At 31.2% G+C, this 20,756-nt stretch overlaps 2 protein-coding genes across 4 annotated transcripts in view; one reads left to right on the forward strand and one right to left on the reverse strand.

Annotated features, from left to right (window-relative positions):
- Positions 1–20,756, forward strand: part of LOC126848389 (calcium uniporter protein, mitochondrial) — a 51,578-nt gene that overhangs the window by 10,842 nt on the left and 19,980 nt on the right. The window contains exon 2 of one of the 2 annotated variants that reach the window (XM_050589257.1): positions 6,478–6,664. In XM_050589257.1, the coding sequence (XP_050445214.1) occupies positions 6,478–6,664 (187 nt within the window). Of the gene's footprint in view, positions 1–6,477; positions 6,665–20,756 lie in introns of those variants that run through there. The other variant, XM_050589258.1, reaches the window with a different exon arrangement.
- The window catches only part of LOC126848364 (uncharacterized), a 30,291-nt gene continuing 17,354 nt past the window's right edge, over positions 7,820–20,756 (reverse strand). For both annotated transcript variants that reach the window (XM_050589198.1, XM_050589199.1), the window contains 5 exons: positions 14,923–15,144; positions 13,337–13,643; positions 11,697–12,527; positions 10,221–11,200; positions 7,820–9,803 (listed from right to left, as the gene is read on the reverse strand). In XM_050589198.1, coding sequence (XP_050445155.1) covers positions 8,798–9,803; positions 10,221–11,200; positions 11,697–12,527; positions 13,337–13,643; positions 14,923–15,144 — 3,346 coding nt within the window. In that variant the 3' untranslated portion in view covers positions 7,820–8,797. The remainder of the gene's footprint in view (positions 9,804–10,220; positions 11,201–11,696; positions 12,528–13,336; positions 13,644–14,922; positions 15,145–20,756) is intronic.

Below are 20,756 nucleotides of genomic sequence, written 5' to 3' on the forward strand. Positions count from 1 at the left end.
GACAAGAGTTTCTCGATTCGTAGAGTGTTATTCCGAACAATATTCTGGTCAAAGAAAAGCATGAACGAGAATGATAATCGAGTTGTGCGAAACTCGAGGTATCTTGCGATTGCCTTTCATAATGGAGATTCCAATTTTCCTAGGGATTTGTATTTGAATTCTCAAACAGATAAATTACTGCGTCACATTGAACGTCTCAACATATTTTAAATTTATACAGAAGAAATTGTAATTTTTTTATTATCTTTATTTCTAAGAAAATTACAACAAGCAATTGAGTATGTAAAAAAGATATAAATATAAATATATATATATATACATATACATTTCCATTTTGGAAGATATTCGAACATATTGACTTATATCACATTAATAAAATATTTATATTAAATCGAATAAACGAAGAGCTATATCTTTTTTATTTGATACACGATATATATAAATTCATGCAATCAAATTAGAGTAAATTAGATATAAATTTATATGTTAGGCATGTGTATCACAATCATATGTACACATTAATAATTTTTGCCATATTGTTTTTTTATTTTGTTGATTAAAGTGAAATGTTTTTAATTGTACGATTTGTGAGCATAATTCTCAATGTCAGACAGCACTGACAATTATATTACAAAATATTTATGAAGGAGAAAAAGCAGAGAGAAATAAACATCAGAAAAAAATAGAATATAATGGACAGAAAAAAATAATATAATGGACAGATGTAAATATACATAATTTATAAAAAGATCTGATACAACATAATTTTATATGATTACATATAAAATTACATGTTATCAGATCTTTTCATGACATAGACAGGAGAAATGAACTGATATGGAGATGAACTGTCACTTCTAAAGGACGCATCTGCGTGAACCATCGCACATTATTCACCGTGTATGTTCGCTGCAAGTGTTGGAGGGTCATAAATTCGAATCTCATGTATCGCGGATCGTATTCTCTTACGATGAAAGCAATCCTCTTTCGATCACGGATGTTTCATTACATTATTCTTCGCGCATTAACATTTTGTTTCATTATATATTTTCGTTTAGTTCAATTGGAGCTTATCTCAGCAGCATTGCGAATTATAATTATTTATAAACTTAGAACACTTAATTATTTATACACTTAGAACACTTTCATATATACTTAAAAATATAATATGATATGATAGATTGTGGATGATATTACAATTTGAATAAACTTATTATTCTATTATACAAGCTATTTTACATAAACACTGTGGATTAGATTGCATTTGTTGTAACTTTTTAAGGGTTCGTACAAAATAACATTTCATTGTACGTATGTACGTATTTCATTGTCGTTTCAATGCACATTATGAATATCATTCAAGGATCATGATCAGATAAAAAAGGAGAAAATATTTTTATGATATTAATGAATATTACTTAATCGTTCTGAATTTTCAGCGAGCATTTTTATCTATTGATATTAAATTTGATGGCATACATTAAGGCTCATCATACATGTGCGTCAACTCAACATGTATTTTGGGGATTTATAACGTCATATCAGTTACATACTGTTAATCGGAAAAAAGCTACGCATCTCGTATATTTTTTCACGAAATATACATGATATTGGTCATATATTGGCAATATAAAATTATTTAAAAATTTTATACTATAAACAGAATATTTAATTCTGCCAGTGACAATAGATATAAGCTGATATAAAAATTTATTGTTTGATAATTATGCATTTGTGATAATATAACATTGTTATATAATTACGTGTCATTTTATTTAATAGCATCTAATATCAATCGATAAAACTTTTAATGTCATGGGTAGTTTAACGATGTCAATTTCAGCTCAGCAACAGACTTTGTCGACAGCCCTTTAATGCTTCAAAGCAATACGATGAAAGCGCTACTTTATCACCAGATCCCCTTCATGCTAAATTTAGAGAGACACGCTAAATGTTCATTTAACTGTTCGGGATAAATTACGTAGAAATGCATGAAAAACTGAACGTATGTTACAATATTAATACGTGCCGTGTAATATTCAGTTTGCTTGCGAAAATAAAAAAAAAATGTTCTGTGCGAATGTAATAGAATTAATGTACATTTTCCCTTTACTCGACGCGAATGTAGCACGAATGGAAGGGTGAAAATTAAAGTTTGAGACGCGAAATATAGAGATGCGTGTACGCTCCTGGTATGTACTTTCACAAGCATCAACAAACGGAAGTGCCACGTTGGACGGATTAATACGAAGAGTTCTCCCCGGTTCTCCCAGTTTGAAACGTGCACTTGACTTTACTACACCATTCCATCGATCCTATCTAACGTCCAGCTCCGCTCAACATAGGGCGTGGAAAGTATTTTCAGCCCATATAATGGTGGTTGAAGCGTTGTTGACCGAAAGAGCTTATCGGCTCTGCGAAACAACGAAATAATGAAATGTTTATCTTCACTTATACAGAAACAAAAATTACCACTGTAAATATTAAAAAGCGCGTTACTAAAGTTATATATAAATATATAATATTTATACTTATATATAAATACACTATTTGTATGTGTGGACATTTTATTTAACACTGCATTGCAATTGTCCAATAAGTCAAAGCTAGTACTATATAAAAATACTCTTCCATCCTCTTTATTATCGGAAAAAGCTTATTGCGTATCTCGAAAAAGAGGAGAACGATAACTTCTTTCATAATAATTTCTTTCAGAATTGATTTTTCTACGGGTTATTGTACGGGTTATTATGTTCGCCGTTTCACAGAAAGAAAACGCTTTGCCCTAGATTTTTTACTTTAACATCTCTTATCCTACTTAAATATATAATTTCCCTATTTATTCTATAGTTCGCTTTTCACATCGTATATGGATGAAGAAAAAAACACAGTATTTTTAAAAATATTTTGTATTTTTTACAACAAATCGCGAATTATCTGTCATTAAAGACTGTTAATTGACAAATATACGTTACATATCCGTCATCGTTTGTAGAAAAATGATGACTTAGTTTAAAATTGTATCTAATAATATATCTAATAATATTTAATAATGAAATTATATCTAGATATAGCATGAGAATCGAAAGATGAAGTATGGATAAAATTAAGTAGTTTCAATATTAATTCAAAGCTACGAAATATAATGTATAATATAATGTATAGTATATTCTATTGCAACTTTGCTATCACAATATAACTTTATTGCTCGATAGAGATACTCAAACTATGCTTTTGATAAAAGTTCAAAAGCTTTGTACAAATTCAAATTAATTTTTTTATATGAATAGATACACCTACTCTAACTATTGATAATGCATGAGACAAGAAAAGTTACTGTGAATATGTGTGAATAGTAATATTGAGTGTATTCCGACATGATTTTCAAAAAATTTAATGTTCTAACAAGAGGAAAATTCATAAAGAAACTGCATATATGAGATTCAGCCTTTACAGATAGCCAATAAGGAAGTTATCATCAGAATAATATTGAAATAAGATTTATTAAATATGATATACGCATATCTCATTAAATGTGGTATAAAATATTGTTTGATCTAGAAAATATAATCCACATACATTATAACGATAATTTATTTAATAATTTATTTAATAATTTGTGCAAAAATTATTTCTTGATAAAATTTCTTGTTTTAATATACTTTCACTGACACACACACACACACACACACACACACACACACACACACACACACACATCATATATATATATATATATATATATATATAATATATACATATCTATGATATATAAAAATATGATAAAATATGTATTTTTGAATAAAGACCATATAAATATGTGGCAAGTTTTTTCTAAATAATCATACAAAATCTTAAGGATAAATTTTGTTTTCACAAAAATTTTTCGGATATTTTAGCTTTGGCTAACGACCAAACTAGAGACAATCACTTTTGAACATACTGTACGCGCGTGTTGAATGCTCATATAACTACTTATATACTATAATTAGAAATACTACTTAAATTAAGAGCATATGGTTTATTAGTGTCACGAAATGTCACATTTTATGAAGATTATATAAACATAATCAATTTAATTTTTAGAAATCAAATATCGATATACAAACTTTTAGAATTAATGAAAAATGGACGCATAGCGTTGTTCCTTAAGAAATTCATAGAAATGTATTCATGTTTTAATTTTGACTATAGTTTTTCATTTCTCATTAATTCGGATGTTTTTTTTTTACAAAGCAAGCCACAAACCATTGTTACAAGGACACTTTACTGGCAATCAAAAAAGACACTTTAACACGTATTAAACAATCAATGATAGTATATCTCCTAGTATGATTTTCTTTAATAATGCAACACAACAGAGTATATTGATTGAATTTTCAATTCGCATTATAGACATTACACGCGTATTCTATTTAAAGACAATCTATTTAAAAATTCATGTCATTTGATAATGCATAAATAATGACTACTGAGATGCACGATGGACGCTGCACAGTGATAGATATGGTCAATATAGATCCAGGTGTCAGACGCATTTGTATTTTATAGCTTTTGCTACACGATGCAAATATTCCAACGAATGCCGCAGTGGAATCGATGGCGACAGTTCACAAAGATCGTCAAAGTAAACGCATCAGAAAAGTAAGAGGAGACATAGAAATAAGAAACTAGGCCACCGGTACGAACACCTGACGAAACATATATAAGAATCTTAGAGAATTGAAGATTGAATGCTTTCGAAGTTAAAGAGACGGATTATAGATGATAGGGTATAGTTTTCAGAATCTTCTCGCGTTAAGTTTTCCAAATCTTCTTAGTCACTTTTTTAAAAATTTACTTGCAACGCCAACTTGTCAACGCCTTTAATTCTACACACGTAGGATTACAGGGCATTACAGTCCGCTCACGATTCGCGCAAAAGGAAAGTTATTTAACGAAGCCAGTAAAATAACATGTTGGAAGAAATTGTTATATATATCAAGCTATATATTTTTATTTATATATATATTAGCTCTCTATAAGGTATCGATTTTATCATTGAAAAAATTAGCAGGAGTCAAAAGAAAACAAAGCAAATTAAGGTTTTTAAGTATTTGATATATATTCCTATTATATATATATATATATATATATATATATATATATATATATAAATTTCATGATATATATTATATATTTGTTATCTCTATCTATTTGTTATTTTTGCTCGTTATTTTTAGAATTAGTGGTAAACATACATACACACATCCTCCGAAGGCAGTTACCTACTTTGGAATAAAGTTTAAAAAAAAAATGTGCTTTGATTTGCGGAGTGAATTCCTATGTATTATTTATTTCTTTCTCGCGCTTTCTCTTGAAATCAACTTTTTTTACACATCTGTTTTTATCTAAAAAAAAAAACAACGATCTCTCTCTCTCTCTCTCTTTCTCTCTCTTTCTATCTCTTGAAAACCGATGCAGCGCTATCGAAAGAGGATACATTCCTGTGAGAATTTGAATTCACTTTGTTTTATCTGATTCGGTTTAATCCGCTAACGAAAAACATTTATGCACGCACCACGCGCTGTTTGTACAATCAAATTTAAAATCCGATCTTTACAAAAAAGCTGAAAAAAAGTATTTATATTAAACGTTACATTAAAGTTGTTATCGATGTTATCAAACGTCAAGAATTTGCAACATATTTTTACGGTATCATGATTATACTTTTACATTAAACCTCTTTGCAAATTTTGCACAAGATTTCCATCATCCAATATTGCATTTCCGTGTTCTGAAGTAAATACTAGGCGTGCTTTCCATAGGTATCTCAGCTGACATACTCTCGAATATTTATATGCAAAAAATTAAATACCTTAAAGTAAACGAAAAATTTGTTTTCAGAAATTTCTTCTCGAAAAAAAAAAGAAAAAAAATACATTAAACGAAAAATTAAAATTTTTAATATACATAATAAGATTTATATATTATATACTATACATATATTTATATATTATATATTATACTATACATATTTGAATTATTTTGTATTATTGTTGTACACATGATGAATTATTTTGTATTATTGTTGCGATATATTAAAAAAATAAGACCTCTCTAATATATCTTAAATACATACATATTTATTTTAATGAATATAATTAATAACTCTTCCGAGAGACTCAATAGACATTACTTAAACATTTTAATCAGATTAAAGAAAACAATTGGCCTTATTAATGTATTTAATTTAATTATGTTTTTATATTTATATTTATCTATAAATCTATTATTATTATATTTTATCGGATAATCGATGAACTATAGTTAAGTCATTGAGAAACCGTGAAATGACGGTAAACTTGCATGATTACAGGCTTCATTAAACGGAATAATCGAAAATTACGCTCTACCTGTATATTTTTATATATATCATATTTATATTCCAGGAAATATCATATAAGTAACAACGGACATTGTTATTGCACGTTTCAGGAAACGTGGTGCAGACGATGGTGGCATATTTCTCAAAGGAGTCTCTCTCTATCGGCCAGTTCTTATTCACCGAGGTTAAATCCGCTTTTGATGAAGCAACTAAAAGAGCCTAACACCACAGAAAAGCAAGCGAAGAGAAATGCGAGAGCTACATCAACGGAAAAGATAGATATTGAATGTTTGAAGGGTAAGTTATATCCTGTTCTAAAAGAAAAGTAAATAAGCGCAGTATTTTATAATAGGAGATATAATATAAAATTATTTCTCTCCATATTGCTATGTATATAACATATGAAACTACAAAATTATAACATGTTTAACATAAAAATGGGAACTTTAAAATTTATCGTTATAACAAAAACTCGATAAATCTATTTTTTTAATTTTTGATGTTGAGTTTTTGATGTTTGAAATTGTTCCGAAATTAATTTGCACAATGTGTGATTTTAGAGTTTCAAATATACATATGCAAATTTTAAAGTTTTTGATGTCACTAGGACGTTTCATGCATCAATTTTTGCAGTGTGATATGCAAAATGTTTTTCATCATATGTATATAACTAAAACATTAAATTGGTACATTCCGCGTTATTGAATGTAAAGGTTAAAGGGAATATATATGGCATGTATCTTACATTATGACGTAGTCATGTATCAGTTAAGAGCATTTATGCGAAACTTTTGCGAATTTCTCAGCTCCGCGAAGTAAAGGAATTGAATTCTTTGAGACACAGACATGAAACGATTCCATAATGATCTACTCTAAGTCCAACGAGAGAGTATCTAGGAGAAGAGATCACTTTTCCGTATACGTCACACGGCACAAAGCTTGCGGTATTCATTTTATAGCACTGCCTGGTCTGCAGTGGCTGTAAGGCTTAATTCACACTGAAAGTTTTATGACAACTCTTACTTTTATGACTATATTACATCTATTGTAAAATAGATCAATAATTGCGCTAATTATAATGAACAAACTGAACCAATTATATATATTATATAAATTTTTCTTTAGATTATAACAAGATGCTATACTTATACGCATATTAAAATAGTAGATTTTATTGATTTTTTCTATTGAAAATTTTTTTGTTATTTTTATCATTATTATTATTTTGTTAATATTTTATTAATAATAAAATATTATTCTAGATAAATAAATAAATAAATATATATATAATTAATAATCATATTTAACTAATCTATATATAATTAATAACCAACAAATATATATATATATATATATATATATATATATATATATATATATATACATATATTGTAGATTATTAGATTTTTTATTTGCAATACTATTCGATACAAGTCGACATAAATTTATCTTAAAACATATCAGACTAAACGATGGATTTTGCTTGCCAAGATTTCCCTTGAAATTTACGATTAAGTCTTCAAAAGAATCGATAAATCAACAGCGCTATTCTGAAAATATATATAGCCAAAAATAATGACGCGTCACCTGCACTTCCAACATGTCATTTAATTCGGAATTTGCGTTTTAAAATATGTGCCATGTATTCGAGCCAGTTTTCCTGACTATGTCATTCATTCTATTTCAAGCTGCGTGATATTATAGTTTGAATATAGATTAGAGATAAACCATTTGTAAATACAATATTATTTTTATACAACTGCTTGCAACCTTCATTATAATGTAAAATATCGAACAATTTAATTTTTCATCGATATTTGGAAAAAAATAGAATATTTAATAGTTATATAATCTTTTAGAATTTACAAAGATAGACAATAATTAATATATAATTAAATAAAATCACACACATATTACATACATTATTTATTACACATTACACTCAAATGTTGATCGTTTGTCTATGCTTTGTATACTACATACAATATTATATGGAAACTATATATATGTACTATAACTTCATATTTAACTTTTGCTATGTATATCGCTATAAAATATGACTCGTGTGGATTTATCCACCTGCAATAGATTAATTGATCAACTTGAATAATAAATTATCTTGACTATCAATGTTCTTTTGCGGCATTTTTACTATTTGCTGCCAGAAACATTTGTTTTAACATTTCCTTCAAAATTAGAAACTTTTGTCAACAATATTCAACTTTTTTTAACAAAGTTTATTCTTGTACAATTGGAAATAATTTTTTCATAAACTACATATCATTCTTACAAAAGAGACGATTATTTTCACTAATACCATGAAATCTTATTTAATTTTATTAAGAATAATAATCGCGTTATCTCCAATCTTCGTTCATTCTCGCTATCGCGCATCAAAGAAATAACCATATTGTACAAGAAACTTCTCATTCAGGACTCTTGATCCTGCACATATTGATCCTGTCCGTCGATCCCATTCAGACTATCCTCGAGCACCTCGAATTCCTCAAACTCCATTTTACCGAAGTCATTTCCGACTCTCCAGCTCGTGTTTGCTTCCCATCTCGTTAACGCACTCGGCATAAACTTGCTCGGATAATTGGATCTCAAGTCGTCTAGATCGCCCAGCTTAAAGTCAGCTTTGAAAGTCCTCCTCGTCTCCTTAGAATCTTCTTTCTTCGGCTCCAGACCAATCACCACCGGTGGTTCTCTCTTCATTTGTTCGACCTGCTCGATACCGTCATCTCTCTGCTCCTCATTTTCTTGCCTGCTATCGATCGTCGTGATCTCGATGCTAGGTGTCTCCGCGATGGTGCATTGCCTGAGATTAGCATCTCTATCGCAATTGCGGTGCTCCTCAATGAGTCTGCCGGTCAGCTCTAGTCTACTATCGCACGAATTGCTCTTCACCAATTTGAACTTGACATAATCATTCGATTTATTGACCCGCTTGAAGCTATTACCAATCAGCGGTGATATGAACGGTCCATTGTGCATGTTCACAACTTTCCCGCCGTAATAAGTTACCGAAGTGCCACATTCGCGAATTTTCTTCAGGACGTCTTGCGATACGTAGTGCCCCGGACCATTCTCATTCGCGTCATCATCGTTACAATTCACATCGTCATCATCAGATGATGTACAGTGAGCGCCACTCCCGGGATCGGTGTCAAGATAATCGCTAGATACGCCGGAACTCACACTCCCGGTATCCCAGTTTTGGTGATGATGATGATAACGGCCGACTTTATTCTTAGAACAGTTTGAACCATTTGGCGACGAGTTCCTACTCCGAGCTTCGAAACTTTGCGCGAGAATTCGCGTCTTTGACTCGCTTCGTGGACTTCCGGGTTCTTCCTTATTAACGATAAAGGCAGTTGATGACGCGGACTTGGTTTCGAAAAGCCTCGTAAGATCTTTCGCCCTACTGGAACATCTGGATTTGAACATAGTACATAGAAATTATGCTATACTATTTACAAGTGATCGAAGAATGTGAAAATAGATTGTGAAAACTTGGCTTACATTAGAGTTTCAGAGTAAATGGCTTACTTTTAATTAATGTCTGCTTAATTAAACTTTAATGGAATTCAGGAAAAATTATTATCTTAATCGCGAATAATTGAATCGAATAGATGTGAACGTTCCAATATAAACTTCATTACAATTTGCAATTCCATTAAACCAAACGTTATTTCAGGCTCAATTATATCTAGAGTATTATCGCCTCAAATACTTAATTTAATTCGTTTTTATAAAAATAATCTACCTTAAAATATGTTTATCGAAACACTCGTGTCTGCATCGTAAATAATTAAAGTATGTTTGTCGATGCCATTCAATATTACACTACCTTGACTCTTCGTGTGTTTTGTCAGACATTTCGTCATATCGACTGTCGTCGATGCTAGTCAAATCCTTCATGCTAATGCTTCTCCTATTCTTGCAATCCCCAGAAAATTCGGCGTCGGATGCGTTCTTCTTTTTCTCGAGAGTGTTTTCGAACATACGTCTCACATTTTTTACTGTATCTGGATCCGGTAGCTCCTCGTCAATTAGTTCGCGGTTCACTCGTATAGGATGATAGAAGAAGTGCTTTCTGATGGACGATTGCCTGGAGCTTTTACCAGTGCTCCTGTTCTCGGACTGCTCATCATTTCTCTCACAGTTCTCCATCTTTTTCTGAATCGCGCCTGCAATCTTGCACGTGGGTTCCGTTCTGGTCAATGGTGACGATTTTCGTTCAACTGGTTCGGCACGAACCGGCTCGATGATGACGACGTTGTTGTCCATCATTAATTCCTGGAACGAATATTCGCGCAGGTACTGCATTAGTCCTTCGTATGTGACATCGCCCCGAGCGGTGTTAAACATATTCTTGCTGAACATATGCGACTTGACGATTTTATAGCGCACGTGATCGAATTCCGGACCATCGTCTTGGCATTCTATCGAGTCCACGCAGCTCCTTGATCTCGTCAGATTAGTATGAGATTTTTTACCGTCACCGATTTTTGGTGCGGCTGACAATGAGTTCTCGACATTTCTGGACAGTCGATCATCCTCAGCACCGTCATCCATCGATCGTCTACGGGAGTCACTTCCAGATTCAGAACCGAGACCGAGATCGGAGCTTTCCGATCTCGCCTCGAAGCCTAAACTGCCCTTTACGACGTTGCACGCCTTGCCGAGAATATTAGATGTCTCCTTCACGATCCTCTCGAATCTGCCCTCGTTCTGCTTATTTCGAGTCGTTTCCTTCTCCGTAGTTTTCCGCTCGAAGAAATTTCTCGCATCCTCCACCGTCGCCACATTTTCCGGCAGCGTAGCGTCCTATAAAATTAATTTGTCAATTTAATGCACTTTTGCTCTATTTCCGAGATATCAATTTTTATCAATAATTAAATTTTACGGAAAATATAAGAGAAGATAAAATTGCAAAGTGCAACATTAGAAATTGTTTAACGGAAATTGAATAAAAATTTTACGAAAATATAGAAGTTAAAGTAGCATGAAGTCTCTTGGTGAAGTCTCAAGAAACTACTCAAAATTTCAAAGTGCACGTACAGCGTGCGTGCAGCAAATTCAGAGTCTCTATTTCGCATTCTTTTCAAACAGCTTTTGCTTTTGAAATTCTTTAAGAAAAATATATTCATATTTTTTCAGTTTATTTCTTTTTTCAACATTTTATTTTTATAAAAAATCTCAGAATCAAAGACTAAAAAATTTTAATCTTGTAAATAGTAGCAAACTTATTAAGATATAAAATAATTTCTCTCTCTTTCTCATCAATATAAATGTTTTATTATATTTATTATCTTATACTAACCTTTGCATTTTTTCCATGAACTTCATCGTCCTTGTTCGCATTATTTGATTTAATCACGGAGACATCGAAGCGCTCGTTCGTCTCCTTCGTAATGCTCTGTGATATTTTATCCTTTGGCATGTCCTCGACGATGGCATCAATCTCCACGACGGAACGCCGATGGCGTCTTTTAGTGACGTCATTATCGACGACTTTGAGTACCTGCGGTCTTCGTGACATCTCGTGATCCTCGTTATCCGAGATCCAAATCGACTTGTAATCCTCTACCTCCTCGACCTTGCGATCCTCCTCGCAGGAAGTCACGAGATTTTCGACATCGGCTTTCCTATGATTCTGATCAGTTTTGGACGAGGAGAAAAGAACGCGCTGATCTGCAAATTTATTCGTCAAGCTAATCTGCGAGTCTTTTTCGAGACTTTCATCAGATTTACGACGCTCTCGTTTCACCGAGTCTCGTCGTCTCGAATCCGTTGCCTTGGACAAATTGAGATCGCGGACCTTTTTCTCAGAACTATCAGTTAAAGCGGGATTATCCTCTTTTACCGTGTGCTCTTTACATTTCTCCTCGTCCGTGGCGTTGCTGCTCCTTGTCGGTGAAACCTCGCTCGCGCTGCTCGGTTCGTTATGTTCGAGTACTCTTAAGTGTCGCGAACCGTGCACCTGTTTCGTCTTTGCCGTAAAATTATTGTCTTTCGACAAGACAGCTTCGTCGTATCCCAACCGTATGTTAGAAAGAGGCAGTAAATTCAATACGTCGAAGTATTCCAACTCCGCGTCGTCCTCGAAGGCGATGCTGTCTAAACTCCTATGCTCCTTATGTTTGCGCTTCACCTGAATAGAAAAGCACATCTAAACGCGTGCTTTTCATACATTCTCTCCTATAGAAAATGCTATAATTGATCCCTTTTTCAGGACGAGTAAAATGTACACTTTTCGTACCGAAAGTATTTTTATGATAAATGCAATGACATATTTTTAAAATTAATGAAATAATAAATTTCTTATTTAATTAACCGTCTTAATTAAATTTTTGTCATATAATAAAGAACAATAAGTTTTTAAGTAATAATTCGATTATTATTTCAGTTGTACGAAATTCGTGGAAAAATACTTGTTTAATTTATACAGAACTGTATCAAATGTCTAATCTCAGTTGAAATATTTAATTAAGCTAATTGTTGCGTGTATGTGTGATGAAGACGATAGGATATAATCTGTATCATTTTAATTAAAGTTAGCAACAAACTTCTTAATCTTGTTCCTATATCGAGAAATCCACCGACACCACTATTCTCAAAGGCAATACATCACTGTATCAAGTAAATTCTAATTACGTGAAAATTTTATTTTAGTAGTTTCTAATATGTTACATTACATATACATCATTGTAAATTAGATTATCGAGATATACATTATAAAGAATTTATTATAAACTAATTTAATTAAACGTGATGGATTATTATTTTTGACGTAAACATCGATAACAAAACTAGGTTTGATTGATTAAATAATTTATTATTCCGCTCGATATAACAAAAGGGCGAATGAAAAATCTTTATTATTCTGTGTGAAATAAATTAATATATTTGATATTCTGATCTCAAATTATTGATATTTTATCGAGAAGAAAAATATTTCACCTGCGTATATATACAGTCGATACTCCGATTGCCTTCAATGGGCCAAGTGTCTTCAACGATGTCGATCAATCCGCTTACGGTATCTAAATTCTGTACACTGCAATATCGTCTTGGAGGATCCGGCCAATCGAGGATATTTAGCCGATTAGGATTGGCACGATTTCCTCGAACGTATGGTAATGGATCTGGAAGAGACGCGAGACCCGGCGGAATTGAATGAAGACCGCACGTCGAACGCGAATGATAGGATTTTGTCTCGTTGAACTTCTCGAAGGAATCTGAAAGATGCTGCTGACTCTTGGAAAGTCTGGAACAGCAAAATGCAAAATCTCTTAACTGATAGTCCTCATGAAATTTGTATTTGTAAAGCTCGAAATTCGAAAATTCTTGTAAAATATGAATAGTAAAAAAAAATTGTACGAAAATCTAATGGCTTAATAATAAGATTTAGATTCATTAGATTTGTACATTGCATAATAACATTGGCTAATAAAAAATTATTAAAAGAAAGATTACATATTACATGGAATGAAAAGATATAGAAAATACTTTAAAATATTATAATTTGTGTTACCATTTTTTAAATTTAATTTAATTTTTTTTTTTTACACAGATTCTATATAAATCTGTTTGAAATTTATTTATGGAGCTTTTCTTTTAAATTTTTTCGATAAAAATAATTGGTAAACTAGACTACATTATTTCCAGTAAGTAATAAAACAGCTACATTATTAATTTTATTAAAAATATGTCTCATTATTGTAAAGCATCGCAAAAATGTTCAATATTTCTATCTCGATTAATGATTATCTTATTAAATTGCTCTGATGTACGTGTAAAAAAACCAATGCAGATAAAAAGAATAATGCTGTTTTTTATCCATCAATGATGACTATGCAATGAATTAGATTGCATCCAATGGACCGTAAATAAATGATCAAAATAACAAAAAATTTGCTCGTCGATCGTGAGCCACTATTCGGTTTTTGATTTCATAACAGCTTAGAATCCTATTTCAGCAATTCTATTTCTTTCTAAAGTTCTTATTGAACACATCGGATCAATTGAGTTTCAAATTGCGAATTGCAATACTTTACTAATCGCCGCAAGCATTTAATGCATATTTACGGTCAAGGGATCAAATTGAAAAACATGTCGCTACAATAGATATTGTTGATGGTCAGCAATTTATTATTATCTCACTGAAATTATTATAAAATTGTTGAAATTGCATTTTTTTAAATATAAAATACGCGAATAATATAAAATGAGAAAAATCTTTGATCTTTATTTGTTAAGAAAGATTTCTTTTTATTCAATTAAAATATAAATACCTTTTTATTTAATTAAAATTAAATGCAACTTTCAAATACTTCAAAAGGTCTTCAAATTAATTAATTTATGTATTTTTTAATTTAACAATTTATACGTGACATGAGCGTGAGCAAATAGAACAACTTGAAAAGAACTTTCATTATTTTTTTATTTCCCTCATGTAGTGATTATAATTTGTTAATTAAAAAATAAGTGAAATTAAAAGTACCCAACTTAAGATTTAATCTTTTTCGTATCTAATAATGGCTCACCTATCCTTGAGAGAATTTCGATCGATCAGCTTAGCTCTTGGTATCAATTGAAATTTCCTGGGCAGATCGAAGCTCGATTGGCCTAGTCGAAAGTGCTCTGTCACTTCTCGATTTTGCCGAGAATCGTCTTCTGATATCACTGCGAGACTCCTCGTGCGCTTCAATAGCTTGCTGCGCTCCTGCGTCGACTGCGCCGAGTGGGAATCGTAGCGACTGCCCTCTCTGCAATTAACATCGCGCAATTGTGCATAACGAGTTTAAATAATAGAAAACGCAATTATATTAAAATCATACGCTATGACAACTTTTCACCGGCACAGGTTTTCCGGGTGCAATGTACGCGTGTAATTAACATATTTTACAGACTTTGTATCAGTAATCGTGCTCTTTTTCTCACAAGGAAATCGCGCGAATCCGAAAATTCTGATTTTGAAGGAACTTTACAGATACATAGAGAAGGTCAATAAATGAAGTTAGAAAGTTCCAGTTGCGATCCGAAAACGGTTCTAAGGGATAAAACCTTTCATATGTAGAGCGGTTTTTTGCTTTTCTCGATATATCTCGGAAAACTATACGAGATATCAAAAAATGTTTTATATAAAAGTTTCATGTAAAAACAGCTCTATTTAACTACATTAATAAATATTTGAAAAAATAATTCTTTCAAAAAAAAAATTTTTTTTTGATAGAATGAGAGGTACTTTTGCTCCTTAAAACCGTTTTTTGGCCGTAACTGAAAATTTTTAAATTTATGTATTTACCCCCTTCCACCCCTACATGTCTGTACAGTTTCATTAAAATTAGATTTTTTGAGTTTGCGAAGTTTCCTTCAATCACAGATCTTCGAGAGTAAATGTGAGAGAAATGGTACTTTTACCTCAATAAAATCATTATGAAATTATAATTAAAAAGTTATATAATTTAGTTTAAAGATTTTAAAAATCAAAGGAACTTGTAGAGAATTAATTTTTGAATCTCATTATAAACGAATAGAATCTTAGGAATTTCTCTTCAGTTTGTTTTAATTAATTAAATGCTCCGTCTGTATCTAAGAATTTTTCAGATCTTAATTAACGGAGAATGTACATTTAATAAAGATTTATTAAAACGCTATACAGGATTATATAATTGTGCGTTACGCGAATAAAATTTTCTCTTAGGAAGAATCAATCGTAAAATCATCTATACTCTATGCATTACTGAAATGTAATATGAATATGCAAATCCTTAATATGTAATAAAGTCATAAATGCTTATGAAGCAGCAATGCAATCACTATATTTGATAGTATGTCCTATATCGATATAAGATAGGATATAAAATTACGTAGAGTCAGTTTGTTGATTGTCTTGAGTGGCTTGGATGAACAAAATGTTCATTAATATGTAAATACGTACCGATGCATATTCATATCTTCTTCTATCATAGAATAAATTGTTAACATTGTACCAATAAGTTATTTGAATATATATTAGTGAAAGAAACCGGAAAAATTTCTATGCACTTAAACACGAGGAAAGAATGCATAATAATAGCTCGCGAATTCCTCTGCGAATGGCGAATTTCCTAGTCTTGTAAAGAGAAGAATGCCCGTGCAAATCAACTACTTATGCAATTTTTTAAAATAAAATTCATCACTGGCTTTATTTTTAACTCGTATTTTTAAAAAATTTTCTTTTTATCGGATAGAATAGGCCGATTCAGATCGTAATTCCCGTTATTGTTTTCTTCGCTATAATTTATTGCATCTGAATGCACACGTGCATGTACTCGTAATGAATTGTTAACTAAGCATCTTACAGTTATAATGTAATAGCTACATTAAATTTCTATTTATATATTCATTCAAATAAATTGTTAGTATCGGATTACTAGAATTACTAGAATGAGATTGACACAGTATCTGGTTTATTTTTGCCTAATATGAATTTGAATTGCATTTGTAAAATAAATTTCTTGGATTGAACGTAATTTCTTACATTTATTTAAAAATTTGTTGATTTGTTTTTAAAATATTTAAAAGAGAGAGAGAGAGAACATTTAGTTTCTAGATAACATGCATAATATTAATTCTACGCAAATACATTTTTCCGCGTTAGAAATTCTTATCAAATAAAATAAAAATTTTTGACAGTCTACATTCTCCAGCGTTAGTGCTTTTATTATTTCAGTCATGAAATCAAATTGCTCACCTTGCTCCCATTTACAGTTCCTAGTTCGCGAATTTTTCATCAACAAACGTCATTTGCACGTAGAACAAAAACTATGCTAGTGTTTGCGATAAATGTTTTTTTTCTTATTTTCTAACGTCACACATGAGGTTTATGAAAAGAAAAATAAAAAAATTTTGATGTTTCTTTTTTTGCATTTTGGTTGATTAGTCATGCAACATGAATTAAAAAGCGGAATATCATTACGCCTAATTTGCTTTCTTAAAACTAACGGTTCGATTATATTGATAAAAAGATGCATGTATATCATTTCAATTAATAACGAATAAACATTTATACCATTGCCATTTGCATGTATATCTCGACTACACGGGACAAAATCAAGGATGTAAGGATGACATGTTATTACCTCCTCACTTTGATCTTCTATATACATGCCGCTATTCAATTCATGCTCAAGCTCAAAGAGCTTATACTAGCGAGATGCACAAACGGAGAATGTGCCATAACATTATATTAACATAAACACAGAATAAAAATGGACAATACAAGTGTGTGTGTGTGTGTTGTGTGTGCGTGTATATGTGTTATCATATTTTATAAAAAAAAATATTTTTAAAAATTTTTAATGGATGTCGCAATACAACCAGTTTATATATCAAGTACGGCTTTTTCTACTTGAACAACCGTGAACATAATGAAAAGAAACGTGTCCTTTTGGTTGGCTGCCCGTTTTAACGAACGAATCCTTGAGGTCCGAATGCAAACTGCGTATCGTCATCTCATTGTGTTCGCCTGAGCATGGCAGCTGGTTACGTAAGATTATCACGAGTTATCTCGGGTAACTTTGCACGTCGTTTTCAATGCATATGCAAGAAGCTTATTCTCAGGTGTCCATTTTTCTCTTGTTTTTTTTCTTTTTTTTTTCTTTTTATGAGATACATCTTCACGTTACGTTATCTTTATAAATGTTACATCTTTAAGAAGGTACAACTTTTATATTATTAATTTTATATTTTATAGATGTGATCAATTAGATTTATTAATAGAATAGAATAAAAAAAATTAATGCAGAATTTATATTATTATATTAATTATCCGAATATTATTCAAAACTTTTTGTGCACTTTATAACATTTATGATTTGCAATTGAAACTTTAATCTAAGAGATTAATATAAAATTAATTTTACTTTATGTTTCTTTAACGAAAGATAATCAACAATTTTTAGCGTCAGGGCACAAAATGTCCAACTAAAGTTTATCACATTATTTTAATTATTTATTTAAATTATTTGTGAATTCATTGATACTTGTAAATTCTAAACTGCCATGCCAACTGCTACACGCTCGCGAAAACTAGAAAAGACTCCAATTGCCTTTTATTTTAATTTATTCAGCAATTAATATTCCTGTACTGTATCGAGTTGACTTTTTTACAGAAATGTGGAAATGAGAAGATTTGAACTGAATGATCATATTATCGAATAATGATTGAATAATCGTGAATTATTAAAATATTATTAAAATATCTCGATTGTACGAAAAACATAAAAAATATTATTATATTATCAAATAAAGAAAAAGCGCAAAATTTTCCTTTTCATTATACAGCTATATTATTTTGTTCTCTAAAAATTATGAAATAAAATATTTGATATAGAAAAGAAATATCTGATATTTTCTTAAATAGAATAAATAGTTTGGCGTAAAATGTCAAAGAGAAGAACAAATATCTCGAACGATCTCCATTTTGTGAAAATAAGCTAAATTTTTCTTTTGATGTAAAATTCAAAGACGGAAGAATTTCTCCAGTACTGCGAAAGGCAGTCGCTTTGTTAAGGTGCTAGAACACATTATATATGTCTTGATATACATTAGAAGAAAGATGGAAAACGCTTTGATATGCGCGTAAGCATTACAGCATTGCTGTACATTGAACGTTTGTTCTGTGCGCAAGCAGCGACAGAATTAAAATCAGTCGCGATTTCCGGTCAATAGACTTACGCTGCACGGCATAAAGAAAAGCTAAAGACTTTTGCACGTAGCGAAACGCGACGGGAATATTCTACGTGACTGGACCGGAAAAAGTTCCGCAACGTGAACAGCCGATGGTTGACATCCGACTGACGACAAAGTTAGTTGTCTCCGTAAGAGTTTACGAGTTGAAATGCAATTTTGTTCGCGGCATTTATAAAATGATAAAATTTACACACTAAAGATTATCTCGCGTTTCAGGAGACTTATGTCAACTCGCATAATTAAGTAAAATAATTTACGGCACGAATGATATATATACTCGTAAATGGAATATTTTTTCAACTTTGCGACTTTTTTTAATTTGGTAGCATAATATTTTTTTAGTACTAATATATATTTTTGTTTTTAATTTAAAACAGGAATATAAAATCTATATGTAAATGTATGTATATTTGTTCTCCTCCCTCCCTCAAAAAAAATATGTATATATATATATATATATATATGTATATATAAATTTTTTTTTAATATCATTAATAGCAGTTCTTCATATAAATTTAACGAAAATAAAATTATACTATTTATTTTTAATATAATATTGTTATTTTATCTTTCTTTTATTATTATATCAACTGGAAAAATTTGCATCGAAGTAAATATTCCCTCGCTTTCCGATTATTCAGCATCATCAAGGCGAAATTGTGAACTCTGCGGAAAGCAATAAGAACAAATCGTATAACTGATTATACCGGAGATAGAAGAAATAAATCTGTTGAGTTGTCAGTGTGTTTGTGGACAGAACAGCTTGAGTGAGTCACCGTAAAAATCTTTTTTATCCTAATAAGAAACGTTACCTTGATCCTCAACAACTCGTGCCTTTAATGTTTGTTGACGAAAAAACGATGATTATGCAATATCACATATAATCTAAATATCATGAACAAAACCCTCCACCATGACTAATGATACTGTGCTTAAAATGAGGGTCAAGATTAAGGTGACCAACGACAAAATATAAAATGTAGAACCTTCACTTTCAGATTCGCGCGTAAACTTTATTCAAACAAAAATCTTTTTCAGGACACACTGTGTTTATTTGTATTAAAGACAATGTTATATATTATTAAAAATTAACAGATAGCTCCATTGCCAAATTCAATAAAAATAAGCAGACCACTACATCATTATTTTTTTTTTTTTTTTCAAGCACTCCACATAAAGGCTTTACTTGACACATTTGCTATGAAAGACACTTAATCAGCACACGCGATGTGTAACATTAGATAAATTAATCTAGATAACTCACGGTTTTTCTAAATGACTCTTAAACAACTGATGTAATGAGAATGAAGTCGAAACGCTAACTATCACTGATCTGTCGATAACGATCCTTATTGTTCCTCTCACGTAATGAGGAGAGATTCAAACTCTTCAAAGAATTCAATTAAGGTCAGCTTCGTTTATCGATAAAGGAAGAATTTAAAAAAAAAAAGAATTTCTGGCACACTCACACATACACGATTGCTCGGAACCGCACCGGATGTTAGGTTTCGGATCTCGCTGGAAGAATCAAAGGATCGGAATGATTGCTAATCTTGCGCGAGGTGCTCTATCAGTCGGATCGCGAGTACCGGCTCCTCACTTTCTCGTTTGCGCACCGACTGGCGCGAAGTATTGTTGTACC

Source organism: Cataglyphis hispanica, chromosome 3, assembly GCF_021464435.1.
Source record: "Cataglyphis hispanica isolate Lineage 1 chromosome 3, ULB_Chis1_1.0, whole genome shotgun sequence".
NCBI lineage: Eukaryota > Metazoa > Arthropoda > Insecta > Hymenoptera > Formicidae > Cataglyphis > Cataglyphis hispanica.